General features: G+C 37.0%; 1 protein-coding gene across 15 annotated transcripts in view; it reads right to left on the bottom strand.

Annotated features, from left to right (window-relative positions):
• mettl15 (methyltransferase 15, mitochondrial 12S rRNA N4-cytidine) overlaps positions 1-15,121 on the bottom strand; it is a 308,904-nt gene that overhangs the window by 177,143 nt on the left and 116,640 nt on the right. For 6 of the 15 annotated variants that reach the window (XM_073906748.1, XM_073906761.1, NM_001327907.1 and 3 more), the window contains one exon: positions 9,125-9,700. The exons of the other annotated variants lie outside the window; for them this stretch is intronic. In XM_073906748.1, coding sequence (XP_073762849.1) covers positions 9,255-9,700 — 446 coding nt within the window. In that variant the 3' untranslated portion in view covers positions 9,125-9,254. Of the gene's footprint in view, positions 1-9,124; positions 9,701-15,121 lie in introns of those variants that run through there. 15 annotated transcript variants of the gene reach the window in all.

The following is a 15,121-nucleotide window of genomic DNA, read 5'->3' as shown; positions in this document are numbered from 1 at the left end:
ATTGGATCAATCTGATCCGGATAGGAACTTTTCAGGATCACTAAACCAGTGCTCAAACAAGATAGGAAATCACAATGTAGAACCATAAATATGTAAAGAGCAACATGTAGAATAGCCAGTGTGGGGTCAATATAACGTTATTTTTAATTTGAAATAAAAACACACACATTTAAAAAAGAAGAAGAAGAAAAAAAAAAAGAAAAACCCCACCCCATCCTCTTTCAGCAGTCCGCTCATCTGAGAGCTACAACACAAACACTGTACATTGAGGATGTTTATTCAAGTTTCAAATATAGATGTACCGAATAAAAAAAAGACTTAATGTCAAAACCTCCACAATAGTTTCAGACTTTCAGACCTCATCTGATTTGGAGAGACCAGCTTGTCCAGCTGAGCATACACTTTAGGAGGCGATCTCATGTCTGGCCTTGGTTTGACCAGTTTGGTCAAAGTCACTTGTTCCTCTGCCAGAGGAAGCTGTGCTTCTGCCCTTTCAGTCTCTTTTTGCAATTGTTGAGAATTGAAAGTGATCAGTCATCGCCATGCTTTGCCTTTTTTTTTTTTTTTTGGTAATCTTGTAATCATTGTTTGCATCACTAATAAATATTCTAAAAAGAAAAATATTTTTCATTGTGATGAATATATATATATATATTATTTAGTGATGTAATAAAATGTATTGTTTTTGGTCAATTTTGAAAGCTGTTTTTGCTTTGCTGTAGACCTGTACTGAAAGGCTGAATTACAATAAAGTCTACCTAATCACTGTGACCTGATGAATGAACAAATAAAATTAAAACCTTATAAATAAATAGGATATCTTGTAAGATACTGCATGATCCTAATATGGTATTATTTGATACATTTTTTATATTTTGGGCATGAAATTCACGCTGAATCCACCCTTCTGATGGGATCAGTTTAATCCAGATTTTTTGGATCCAAGTGATTCAAATCCTAAAAAAAATGGTCTAAAAAACCTAAACTAAAGGTTTGATCCGGATCAAAACCAAGATTGGATTACATGATCTAATCCAATTATGTAATCCATTTTTACTTTTGAAAAACCCATTTTCAAGATTTGATCCAATCCCTTATCCAAAATCCTAGTGGATTACTTTTGAAAAACCGGGCCCAGAAGAATGTTTAATACATAACAGATTTCCTGATCTATTTGTGAATGATTTAATTGAGGCTTTTTGTGAACAGACTTAAAATGGAGGACCAGAAGTGTCTCAGATTTGATTAAAATATCATCATTTACATTCCAAAGATGAGCAAAAGTCCTGTGAGCAACTCATGATGTGAGTTTCCATTTACAGAATTTACTTTATGTAACCTGACTGGTGGCTGAAAGAAAAATCAGTTTATGCGACTTCATATCTGAGACATTTGTCCATCCAAACGACACGCTGTCGATGATATAATGGCGAACAAATTAATTTGGCTGTGAGTAATCAGAATTACTGTGTGTGCCGCAATCTTCAATCTCTCGTTCTCGTTCTCTCTCTCATCACATAAAATCTTTCCAACTCTCATCTCCCAGCAGGATCAAGGCTTCACAGTTGACACATATTAGTATGCAGGCAGCTTGTGAGATTGACTGTGACGTCAGCAGGACTGGAGAGGGTGGAAAAGGTGTCCGAGAGAAAGAGAGAGAGAGAGAGAGCAGAGGCTCCGAATGATCACACCATTATTAGAACAGCAAACACGCTTAAACACCATTAACTTCTATGTTACATGTGCCGTTTAGTTTCCACAGTAACCACAGGGAGGTGTATATTTAGAGCTGACGGAATAAGATCGTGAAGGAGAGGTAGACATTTAGGAGAGAGTGAGAGAAGCAGATGCAATTTATCAAAAAGAGAAAAAAACTTTGACGTGCTTGAGTCACAAAGTATTTAAAGACTCTGCTGATTCATGCCAGGCTGACCAATCCAAACTAATTCAAAAAGCTCTTTCATATCGTCTCTTTTTCTCTTCATTTAGTGAGAACAGAAGAGAGCAGCCTTTATTTTGCTTGAGGATTTGTTTTGAGCCTATAAATCTTGACCAGTTGGAGGCAGCACTGGCTGCAGTCTCTGCATTTCAAACCTCCACTTGCCATTATTTTCAGGGGAAATAATAATTATTATTAATTGATTAGTGTAAGTTTTGAGAAATCATATGGCATCTTTGGCAATGACCAATGTAAAGTATATAAAAGCCAGGGATTAATAATTGCATGCATTTATCTACTTTCTAAATATAAATAAAAAATCATAATACTATTATAATTAAAACTTTATTTTACACATTAAACATGTCTGTTATAGTATAAAAACATAATCACAATGGAAGCCCATAGCCAGCTTGCTGAAAGGGGTGGTTCTTTTTTTTTTTATCAAAAAGTTGACCTTTTAATTAATTTGAATTTAATTATAAGATTTTAAAACTGCATTTAAGTGACATTTTAAGCACTACTTTTAGCTGGATTTGCTTGCTGGATGGTCATCATAACCACACTTTTTGATGTTCCAAAATATTTCCTAAAGATTTAGAATAAAGAAACATGAAATAAATAAATATTTTAAAAATACAAATTTATTACATCATATATCATTAGAAAACAACAGAAATCTGTTAAAGTTTTTAAGTAAAAACTGTAGCCTATTGCTGTTTATTAGGCAAATAACAAACTGGCCAGAACATTTAACTTTCCTCAGAATTTTCTGTCAGGATTTGTTTGAATAATAAAAAAATAAAACAATTATAATAATATAGAACTTCATGATTTTTCTAGCATCTCTTAAAAAATTTGAATTAGAATATTTATCTATAATAACATTAGCCAATTTCATATTTAAATTCATTTTAATACAGGTTATTACAGGACGCTTTTGGTGCTTTACACAATTTTATTGGTAATTTTTTTATTTAAAGAATAAGTTTCACGACTTACAATAAGAGTTACTTGTAAAATGTTTTCTCTATTTAAAAAAAATACAGTAAGTCAATAGTGAAAGATGACTTCTCTTACATCAGATTATCCGTTTTCTTGCACTGCTGAATGTTGGACTCATGAAAAACAATAGTTTGCATTGATCACAACTGATTAGCTGTAGTCACAAAAGCCATCGATGGGTTATTTCCCAATTAGTGATGGCAGTCAAAATAGGACAAATGAGCTTATGAATGAGACAAATTCTGCACCGTTGTCATTGAGGGTGGGTCTTTCGAGTCCCCCGAACCCCCCCTACCCCCCTGGCTATGGGCATGAAATGGTAACCTGATAGATACATACAGTAAATATATAATTACATTGTAATTTGGATATATATCACATGTCTCTAGACTTGTGGGGGAAACCGGAGCACTTGGAGGAAACACCCGCTACATGGGGAGAACATGCAAACTTCACACAGAAACGCTAACTGACTCAATTGGGACTCCAACCAGAGACCTTTTTGTTATACGCTACAGTGCTAACCACTAAGCCAAAAATTGCTTTTGCAGAATAGTACCTGATAAATTCATGTACAATCCATGTGTCTGAATAAAGTAAAGCAAAAGTGGTCAGTACACATTACCTAAAGAAAGTAATCTAGATTATGTTACTGACTGCATTGTCCATCATGTAATCTATAATCAGTAGCAGACTACATTTTAATAAAGTATTCTATTCATTACCACTTAATAAGGTCCAATTAGCTAACATTAACCCATACATTTAGATCAACAATATAATTGTTAAAGTATTCATCTTTGTTAAAGGGATAGTTCACCCAAAAATGAAAATTATGTTCATTTACTAATGCTTTTTACAAGTTCCAAAGCTTTTTGAGTTTCTCTCTTGTGTTGAGCACAAAAATGAAGATGTTTCAAAGAATGCTAGAAACCTGTAACCATTGACTTCCATAGTAGGCAATATATTTGCGAGGCAGTGGCGCAGTAGGTAGTGTTGTCGCCTCACAGCGAGAAGGTCGCTGGGTTCTGGTTCGAACCTCGGCTCAGTTGGCGTTTCTGTGTGTAGTTTGCATGTTCTCCCTGCCTTCGCGTGGGTTTCCTCAGGGTGCTCCGGTTTCCCCCACAGTCCAAAGACATGTGGTACAGGTGAATTGGGTAAGCTAAATTGTCCATAGTGTATGAGAGTGTGTGGATGTTTTCCAGAGATGGGTTGCGGCTGGAAGGGCATCCGCTGCGTAAAAACTTGCTGGATAAATTGGCGGTTCATTCCGCTGTGGCGACCCCAGATTAATAAAGGGATTAAGCCGACAAGAAAATGAATGAATGAATGAATGAATGGAAGTAAATGGTCACAGGATTTTTTCTTCCTTCAAAATATGTGAGGAAGAAGAAATAAACTAATAAAGGTTTGAAACTACTCAAGGCTATACGTAAATAGTGTGTACATTTTCATTTTTGTGTGAACTACCCCTTAAAAGTTACTAAAAATAAAACTGTGTGTTGTTAATTCAAGTTTGAACAGCTCTTAAACATTACTTTGTTTTAACTTTTAACTTTAATAATATTGGGCGACATGATGGCTCAGTGGGTAGCACTGTTACCTTACAGCAAGAAGGTCACTGGTTCGTGCCTCTGCAGGGTCAGTTGGCATTTCTGTGTGGAGTTTGCATGTTCTCCCTGTGTTCACGTGGGTTTCCTCTAGATGCTCTGGTTTCCCCCAAAATCCAAAGACACACGATATAGGTGAACTGAATATGCTAAATTATCCATAGTGTATGGGTGTGAATGAGTGTGTATGGAGGTTTCCCAGTACTGGGTTGCAGCTGGAAGGCCATCTGCTGGATATATGCTGCAGATTTATTGGATATTATATGATGGATAAATTGGCGGTTCATTCTGCTGTGATTAACAAAGGGACTAAGCTGAAGAAAAATGAATGAATGAATGAACTTTAATTCTATAAATTGGAATTGATCAAGTATTATTGTCATTAACACTAACACAGCTAAACAAGTAATATTAAAAAATAAATATTTAAAGGTTTAATTCAATATAACATATTAATCATAAGCAAACATATATTAAGCATCCCTTTATCAACAGCAAACTTGAAAAGACCTTCGTTTTCATACTATTTAACGAAACGTAACAGCTGACAGAACAGTTTGTTTTAATTTAAGGCTAAATGGCTACATGCATTTGTCATTCAGAGTGAAAGGCTATAATGAGGTGTTAAAAATGAGGGGCCGTGAGCTCAGAGGAAATATTTTGATCCCGCTGCTGAGGTGTTGTCGTACATGCATGTGAAGGAGACGTGGAGCGGCCGGAGCACATTACACAAACACAGCTCAATCCCACCCGAGTCCTGCAGGTGTGTGACTCACTCCTACTAGAGCGGCCGCCGCATACAGACGCAATCTCTCTCTCTCTCTCTCACATGCTGCATTTCCAACTTACATGTGGGCTCTACGCTCGTCTATGACCGTACCCAACACTGATGAGTACACATCCACTGTGTCAAACTTTTTCCAGTCGATTACATATGAGATGCATGTCTGTCTTGAAATTCTCCTGTCAGGGTGAAGATTGCTCTGTGTTACGGCTGATGATTCTCTTATTCAGGCTGCTAATAGAAAGCCGACGGGAGGCCGCTGGACTTCATGAATGCAGCAGGCATGAGTCAGGGGAAGGTGAGAGTTGAGTTGAACCCAGGTGTGAAGTGATCTTGAATTTGGCTTTGATGTGAAGTTACGGAGCCAGTAATGTGGTATGGTCTGTTTATTAGTGTGATGGGAAGAGGGCAACTAAGGTACAAGATGGACACAATGTATGGTAGTTATACTCATTGAAAACTACTTTGTTGTTTGACTTTGAAACTTCGAAAAATGTAGCTGCAAGTTGAAATTAAGCATGGCAGAGATCATCAGATCAACTACAATGACGAGTAACTGAAGATGACTACAGTATAAATGGCTGACAAATCATAAATAGAGTCATTAGTAGCCTATTGATGTATCTAAGGTGGTTAAAAGAGCTCAAATAGTCCCAAGTAAAAAGAAACAATCCCCTTTTTTTGAAGATTTTGGCTCATTTTACAGTTTTTTGATGATTTTATGTAGCACTGTTACCTAGTTACCTAGCTGGGGACTATTTTCAGGTGCTGCGTAATATCATTGTACTCTTGAAGCCATGGTGCGGTAGCAAGGTTCCTTGATTATTATGCAAGAATGAGAGTATAATAGCCAAATCAGCCTAGAAAATAGCAACTTTTCATTTGTTTTTCGACCTTATGATGCAATACAGCTAATTACATTTTAATTATAATTAATTGGATTCTTATCAAAATTATTAAGGGAGATGCTAATGGTCTAATCTGATTCAATGATTTATGCTAATCTAAGGCATTTACACTGTCAGGTCTTGATGCCCAATTGCGATTTGTTGCCTATATCTGATTTGCCTGCCTGTCTGTTTACACGTTGTTTACATTGTGACCCATATCCAATTCATGCGTTTACACTACAATACAATTTACGATGTCAAGCACGCATAAAGGTGGGTTCTAGCATCTGTGCCACACTAGCCACCATGGAATTGTCTTGTTTTTAGCTCTGCGAAATATGCAAAGTGTAGTAAAAGCAGTGAATGGTTTAGTCCAGATTTAACCACTCGCAGTTTATGTAATGGTATAACCCTGATGTGTGTGTGTAGTTGAAGATGTAGCCTTTACCTGTGAGGCACTGGTGTTAGAATGAATAAAGTTGTTCTATGTTTAGCCCGCAGTGCATTAATTAATAGTGTATAATAGTGTATTAATAGCGATGAAAAGCTAAAGTTACAACACGAAGTTCGCCCAACTTTAAAATGATTTCGAGGCGGAGGTGGGAAAGGGTCGTCATCGCAGCTTGCGCTTATGGTTTAAATGCTTTATGATGTCCTCCACAATTCAGAGGAATTTGTGGGTACGAGAGAGATCTCAGGTCTGGTGGGAGCAAATTGTGGAGCTTGACCACTTTCCTCCTCTGTGTTTCCTCTGATGTTGTTTACCGCGTCGGCATCTCCATTTCTGTCATTAAACTGCGGAGAAGCACCACATTGTAGCAAGTTTAATGATGTACAGAACGGAATGCCTCAATAAATCCGATCTGCCTGTTTACATGACAGTTGCATTGTCACATATGCGATTTATATCTGATTTATTTCCACATATGAAAGAGGCCTGAAACCGATCTCTGAATATCTGAATGCATTCGTTATTTTTCGTGTTTACACGGTTAGAACAGATCGGATCTGTGTCACATATGAGCAAAAAATCTGACTTGGGTCACATTTAAGTAACTGGCTGTGTAAACAGGGCCTAAGCTAAAAGGGCTCCCGCCAGATTCGGATATCAGCTGATTGGATTGAAAATGGTAAAACTTAATTGTTTAGGGGAGTTGCAAAATGAGCCATTTTCCTAAAAAGAAGGCAACGGAAGAAACGTTATCAGTGTGATAACGTTGGTAAAAATATACATTTCTAGTCAAGTGCATAAGTGCAGTTAGGAGGATACGTGGGAGAGCCTTGCTGTGGTGTGACTATAGTATTGCAGTATGTAGCAGTTCAGTGTTAATGTTAAATCAAAAGTAATTAATGGAATATTTGTAAGTGAAATGGTTTATTCATTCATTCATTTTGCTTCAGCTTAGTCCCTTTATTTATCTGGGGTCGCCACAGTGTAATGAACCGCCAACTTATATAGTATGTTTTACACAGTGGATACCCTTCCAGGCAGCTGCACTGGGAAACAACCATACACACTCATTCACACACATACATTACAGCCAAATTAGATTATTCAATTCTCCTATAGCGCATGTCTTTGGACTATGGGGGAAACCAGAGCACCCGGAGGAAACCAACTCAAACAGAGGGAGAACATGAAAACTCCACTCAGAAACGCCAACTGACCCAGCCGAAGCTCGAACCAGCAACCTTCTTGCTGTGAGGCAACAGCACTACCTACTGTGTCACCGCGTTGCCATGTGTTTTCTTAATTGGCCCAAATGTATCACTTTTGACTCTGCTCCTAAAATTATGTGGTATGGTCTACTAGGGGAGACGCACACAAAGTGTACTGCCAATATGCCAAAGCAATGCAGAAATTCAGCCTTTAATTTTGGCACACAATTTTGATGATGAGTCATACCAAAACAGTTTGAGATATCAAAAAGCTTTAGATGATGTTTGGTCAGCATGGTCTGAACATAATCTGACCAACAGTCTAGGAGTTCATAAAAGCTGATGTTTAGAGTAAATCTAAATGATGGACAGGAACTTCAGCCAAATATGGCATAACTGGCATCTATCAAGATCCAGTCCCATGAGAATAAACAATATTAACCTTTCGAGTGCCTTCATGACATGTTACCAAACACAAACACCATTTCAAAAAATAAAAGTAGTTACCTGTGCACATTGTGGTTGGTTCTATTTGTATTTTTCACATCATATTGCAGTGTAACTTAAAACTCATTATTGGTCAAATTGATCTTAATGTGTTAACTGGGTTGATTAATCAGTTCAACCAGCATGCTATTGAGTCAGAATAATAATAAATATAAGTCCCACAAATGGTACATGTTTAAGGTTAACTGGTTAATTACTAACTAGTTTTAATATCCTTTATTAATTCTGCTGGAATTTTATTTTTGTTATTTAACAGTTTATATATTCTTTATTATATAGCTTTTGTTTCTTTTAGTTCAGCTTTAATATGAAATCAAAATAAAAAAATATTATTACAAATAATTTTTTAAATATTTATTGTTTTCCATTAACATATATCTGAATGAACCAAAATAATTTTCACTTTATAATTAATTTATATTTTAGCAGAATCACCAGACTGTAATGACTGTAGTTAAATAAAATAATACACATCTACAAAAAATAGAGAAACAAAAAATAAACCGAAGCAACATCTGAAAAAACAACAGAGAAAAATAATCGAAAATAACTTAATAAAGCTAATACAAAACATGAAATCAAAACATGAAATATAATAAGGAAAAATTAGCAAAGCCACCCCTCAGCCAGATATGTAAAGTGTTCATGAACTGAACATTGAGTACATGAAATGCATCCAGAATTCAAGCCTACGCCACCAACATTTTCATCAACAAATCAGAAAAACAAATTCTGCTCTTCTATTGTTTATTTTGTACTATTTCAAAATGAATCACCCTGATCTGAGCCCAACCACACATGAAAAAGTTAAATTAGCAATCAGTAAAAAAAAAAGCATTTCAGAGTCTTTGCATGGTCCTCTATTGTCTCACTGCTGTTCTGAGTTTGGCAGATCGAGCTCTTGGGTTCTCCTGCACCTCCTCTTCACTTGGCTTTATCACTTTCTTCAGACTGACCCAATGCACACTATTCCCTCCTTCGTCACCCTCTTCCTCCTCTTCAAACTCCTCCTCCTGACCTGCTGGCCTGGCTCTGGCATGCTGGCGAAGGCTGCGGCGTGGTGGAGCGGCCAGGTCCTCTCCGCGGAGGAAGCGTTTGGTCAGACGGTCCTCCAGGGAGTGGAAGGTGAGAACACAGAGTCGGCCTTTGGGACGGAGCAGAGTCTGGGCCACACGCAGGCCAGCATGAAGCTCGTTCAGCTCATCATTCACAAATATCCGCAAGGCCTGGAAGGTTTTGGTGGCAACATGTGAGGGCCGCTGCAGGCGATCACGCCGGGCATACAACGCACTGGCTGGAAACGCACCTAAAATTATAGAGCCAGAGGAGAGGTTTAGTTACAGGAAGGGATCTATTTTTCAAGATGTAATACAAGTCACAGATGGATGCATCTGTATAGTTTTCATGATTTTTTTTTTGTTAGGGGTTGTGGGGGTTGCCCACCACTAATTTGGTCCACCCTGCTTCTTTCTTTTTAATTGACTTATTTATTATTATTCATTTATATTACTGTATGTCCTATTTAAATTTGTCTTTCAATATCATAGACTAAAATTCCATTAAGGGGATTATTAATTATTAATAATCTTTTTGGCAGTACTAGTTGCCCTTCACCACCACTTGTCTTTTTTGTAGTCATCAATAAAATATTATGAAGTTCATCAGATTCTGTGAAGTGTAGTTTTTCAATTGCATGTTGAAAATATAATTCACATATAACAGGTACGCAGGGAAAATTATTTTCTTAGTGTTTTTGTCTTGTTTCTAGTTGAAGTCCAATCTAAAATTATTAAATCAAGAAGCATTTTCTAGACAAACAAATACTATTGACTTGTTTAAAGAAATAATGCCAAAATGCCATTTTCTTTTTTAACATTTTATTATGATTTATATTAATAATTTATTATATAATTATTATTATTATTGTATTATTATAATAAAAATTTTCCTTAAAAAAGCATAATAATCTGGCAATGGGGTAAGCAAAATATTCTTAGGTCAAAACCAAAACACAAAATTATGTTGCTTAACACATGGGATGATTAAGCAGCTTGCTTTAAGGAAAACTTAATTTTGGCATGTTATTTCTGAAAACAAGAAGATATTTCTTGATTTAAGAGTTTCTAGATATTGGACTAGAAACAAGACAAAAACAATAAATAAGAAAAAAATTTTTTTGCTGCGCAAGCGATAGCGCTGCATTCATTGGATGATCAGTAATGTTATTAAAACAATGGTTATATCAAAGAAAAATATTGAATACACAAGGCACAGGGCTGTGCATCTTTTAGCACTGGGCCTGAGTCACTTATTAATCCATGCTGGGAATGAAAATTTTTCAATGAAAACAAAAAATATGTTGTTTTTGTGTGTTTCCTTAAATGAAAAATGAGCTGGTGTTCCCGTCTCTTTTACAGAAGGGGACAGGGCCTTTTCTAGGGGTATGACGAGATCTTGGGCTATGAAATCTTGCGAGACTAATTTGCGACAAGATTTCGTCGAGGTGAAATGTTGTCTCGTGAGTTGGGATGTTATGGTGGAGCGTGAGGATGAATTTAGCACTGAAGATTGGAGGCAGGATGGGATTTGATCTGCAAATCAAGTGCTTTGAACACACCTGGCAACCAGGTTTCCTCGATGTTGCGTTTCACTCGTTAGCTTGGGTGGGTGTGACGTAACCATTTTTTAAAGCGAAGATAAAAGATACCTCATCCAAAAGCAAAGGCTGCTACAACTGCCACCACACAAATTAACCATGCGATGGAATAGCACTGTTTAAAATCATTACTGTCATAAACACAAATCAAATTAAAACTATATATATTCCTATTCCCATTGGATTATGGAAGAGCTGTAAAGACATGTAAACTCCATAATCAACCTATTACCATCGTGTAGGACTTTTAGAAGCATTTTTTTTCGACAGGATAAGCCACACACACACACACACACACACACACACACACACACACACACACACGACTGTTTGACACTATTTTCTGCACCTACAGTCCGTTAAGCACCACAGAAACACACATATCCTCTGAGTGAAGATGCACACACAGTGAACTCCTGAAGACACACACACACCCGTCATCATCATCATTTATGCCATCTGGAAAAAACAAAAAAAAAAATGTATTCGTTGTGCGGCATCAAATTTCATTAAAGTAGAAGAGAAGCAGGCGACGTGGTGGTGAGTCGAGCCCCGGCTGGGTCAGTTGGCATTTCTGTGTGGAGTTTGCATGTTCTCCCCGCGTTCGTGTGGGTTTCCTCCGGGTGCTCCGGTTTCCCCCACAAGTCCGAAGACATGCGATTCAGGTGAATTGGGTAGGCTAAAAAAATTGTCTGTAGTGTATGTGTGAATATGACTGTGAAAGAGTGTATGAGTGTTTCCCAGTGATGGGTTGCAGCTGGAAGGGCATCCGCTGCGTAAAACGTGCTGGATAAGTTGGCGGTTAAAAAAAACTTAATGAACAAATGAATGGAAGTGAAGCAGTCAGTCAAGTTTATGTTATTTTGTAAACTGATTTCCTACTTAAAAAAAAAAAAAAAAACAGATTTGTGTGTGTTGAGCATCAGTTAAGAAAACGTTAGCACCTGTCAGCTTTAATTGTGGGAAAAACTGGATAAATGTAAAAAAAAAGGTTAATGGTTGCAATAGATGGCAATAGACAGCACACTGCTATCCACTGCGTCTGCATTCAAACCCGGGGATTGAGGAGAAGAGAAGTCCTGCTCATTTCTAGTGATTATATAAACATGATTATCTTTATGATAATATAAGAAATTGTGGTTATGTGTATATGAAATTACGAATAACAAATGTAGCAGGACATTCAATTACTTACTGTTTTTTTCTTTGCATTTTAAATTTGTAAACTATAAAATAATTTGTCTCCTTACGGTTTGTGTTTCATTTTGTGAGCCAACTGACAACAATTGTTCGCTCACCATTTTTTCCTCAGCTCTGCAGGCCACGGCCACTCCTCACTCTGCTCACAGCACTCCACGCTCATCTCGGAGCATTTAAAAAAAATGTCCCTTAAAATCAAATGTATATAAAAAAAACTCGATTAATGTAACCATTTAGAAGGAAATGTCATGTTTTACTATAGCTTTGAGACCTAGGTCTCTGGCATCTTGGAATATCGTTGTGTCAGACGTCACAGGGTTGGTTCCAATCCCTCAGCTGAACAGATACACTGGAAGCAAAGGACTGAATACAGAGGCTAGACAGCCTAATTTAGCCCAATGCCTGAAGTTGTGGACGTGGAGCTGGTGCAAATACAAGCAACAGATGTGTGTCTAACCTATAAAAATATATTTATTCTATTTTTCTTTTTTTCCCCCTTTTTTTTATCAATCATTTAATGCGCTTTGGTCCACTCTGTGTGGGTTTCAACCATGGTTTCAACAAGGTCCAGTGCTGATGTTATGGGGCAAGTACTTTCATTTTTACTACTACAGCTGCTCACATAATTTCGTGTTCAAATTAAACTAAGATCGGCACGGTTTTTCACATGGCAGGTTTTAACGTCCTTCATACATGTTGAGAGATCGAGTTGATCAACTTGAAAATGGAATGTGTCTTGGCATAATCCACATAGATATGACTTAGTAAAGCGTGAAGTCATGTATCATTTTAATCATCGCATTAGTCTGAATGTAAATCCCCTCATTAGACAGTGCTGGACCAACAGGAGGGTAGACCAAAGCTGGTGGCGTTCTTGCGCTAAAAGTTATAGTAAAACACGCAGTTTTCTTCTAAATGCTTACATTAGTCGAGGAATATATTTTCATTAAAGTGGAAACCAATGTACAAAATAATGTAAACTTAACTGGGTGCTTCACTTTCTCCTTAAAACAGCTCTCTCCTATCAGTCCATACTCGCATCCAGTAGCTCAGAGTTTGTCCAGTTGGTAGAGTTTGTGACGACGCGGTGGCGCAGTGGGTAGTACGTTCGCCTCACAGCAAGAAGGTTGCTGGTTCAAGCTTTGGCTGGCTCAGTTGGCGGTTCATTCCGCTGTGGCGACCCCAGATTAATAAAGTAACTAAGCCGAAAAGAAAATGAATTAATCAATTTTACCGTGTTTGCATGTCCTTTTTGGCTTAATTAAAATAGAAGTAAAATAATTTTCATTAAAAGTTTATTTGCAAAAGCACATAAAATAGTTCTGCATTTTTTTTCAGTTAAATAAAAGACTATTTTCCATTCATAGATTTGAGGATTTCAAAAAAAGTAAAAAAAAAAAAAATCATGTGTCGTGTTTCGTGGAGTAATCATCTCATCACACCCCTAGCCTTTACAGAAAGTACAAATGTTAAACACACTTTTGTTTTATGAAAAATAAATGCTGCGTCTGCTTTAAAAATTCTCCAATTGCCGAAGCGTTTAAAAAAAGATGAGCGTAAAACGTATCCTTATCATCTGGCTACACGGTTGACATTTAAAAAAAGTGATGCTTTCATCGATAACAACAGTGGTGTTGATTTTTAAAACAACTTTATCAAACTATCATAATCAATATATTTATAGTTTACTCTAAACAGGCCTTAATACAATATATACTGTATGATCAGGGGCCTTGCGGGCCTTGAAGAAATCCGGCTTAAGATCTCAAGTGTTGACTCTCTTGTCGTCATGAAGTACATCATTCAGTATGATGAACAGAGGTGCAAGAAGTGCTTTTCACAAAAACAATCAGGAAACTAATTCCTCATCAAGAAGAATAAGACTCTGCATGCTTCAAGAGCATATAAACAAAGACGCAAATACAGTGGTGGATGAACAGAGGCTTATTCCAGATCTGGACGTGTGATGATATTGTGCTTTCTGGAAAAAAACAGGCTCCTCTACAAAGCTGCAAAGCTCATGGAGAGAAACGTTCTTGCTGTATATTGTGCTGAGATGAACTGGTTCAGTCTGGGCAAGTTCAATCTTACAACATACAGAGCTTACAATTGCAGATATAGAATATCTTCAGGTTCTGTTATTTGAAAGTTGGAGACAAAAATATGAGCGCTATAAAGCTTCCTTAAAATAACATTTTCTGATAGGCATTGGGTCCTTTGTTGCAACAAGAAGATGATTAAACAGATGTTGTTTAACATTATTTCAGTTAAAATGTGATGGGAAGATAGGAGACAACTGACATTCATTTTCTTTTCGGCTTAGTCTAATTATAAATCAGGGGTCTCCACAATAGAATGAACCGCCAACTAATCCAGCATATATTTCACACAGTGGACACCCTTTTAGCTACAATCCATCACTGGGTAACACCCGTACACATTCATACACACTCATACTTACTCTCATACACTACAGACAATTTTTTAGCCTACCCAATTCACCTATAGCGCATGTCTTTGGACTGTGGGGGAAACCAAAGCACCCGGAGGAAACCCACGCGAACACAGGGAGAACATGCAAACTCCACACAGAAATGCCAACTGATCCAGCCTGGGCTCATACCAGCGACCTTCTTGCTGTGAGCCAACAGCACTATCCACTGTGCCGCCCGCTAAATGACCGGTTACGTTGCGCAATTAAAGAATAAAGTACGCTTTAATTCATTATTATGAAAAACTGTATGCATGACATACAACTGTGTTATCTAACATAAATATATAAATATAATCTTATTTATAAACAAAAATAAGAATAGCCACATTAAAAAGATAAAATGTTGTGTCAACACAAATTAATTAAGTTAACCTAAT

Source organism: Danio rerio, chromosome 7 (genome assembly GCF_049306965.1).
Source record: "Danio rerio strain Tuebingen ecotype United States chromosome 7, GRCz12tu, whole genome shotgun sequence".
NCBI classification, from domain to species: domain Eukaryota; kingdom Metazoa; phylum Chordata; class Actinopteri; order Cypriniformes; family Danionidae; genus Danio; species Danio rerio.
The sequence above is the reverse complement of the archived record's forward strand: the minus strand, read 5'-3'. Positions and strand labels throughout refer to the sequence as shown.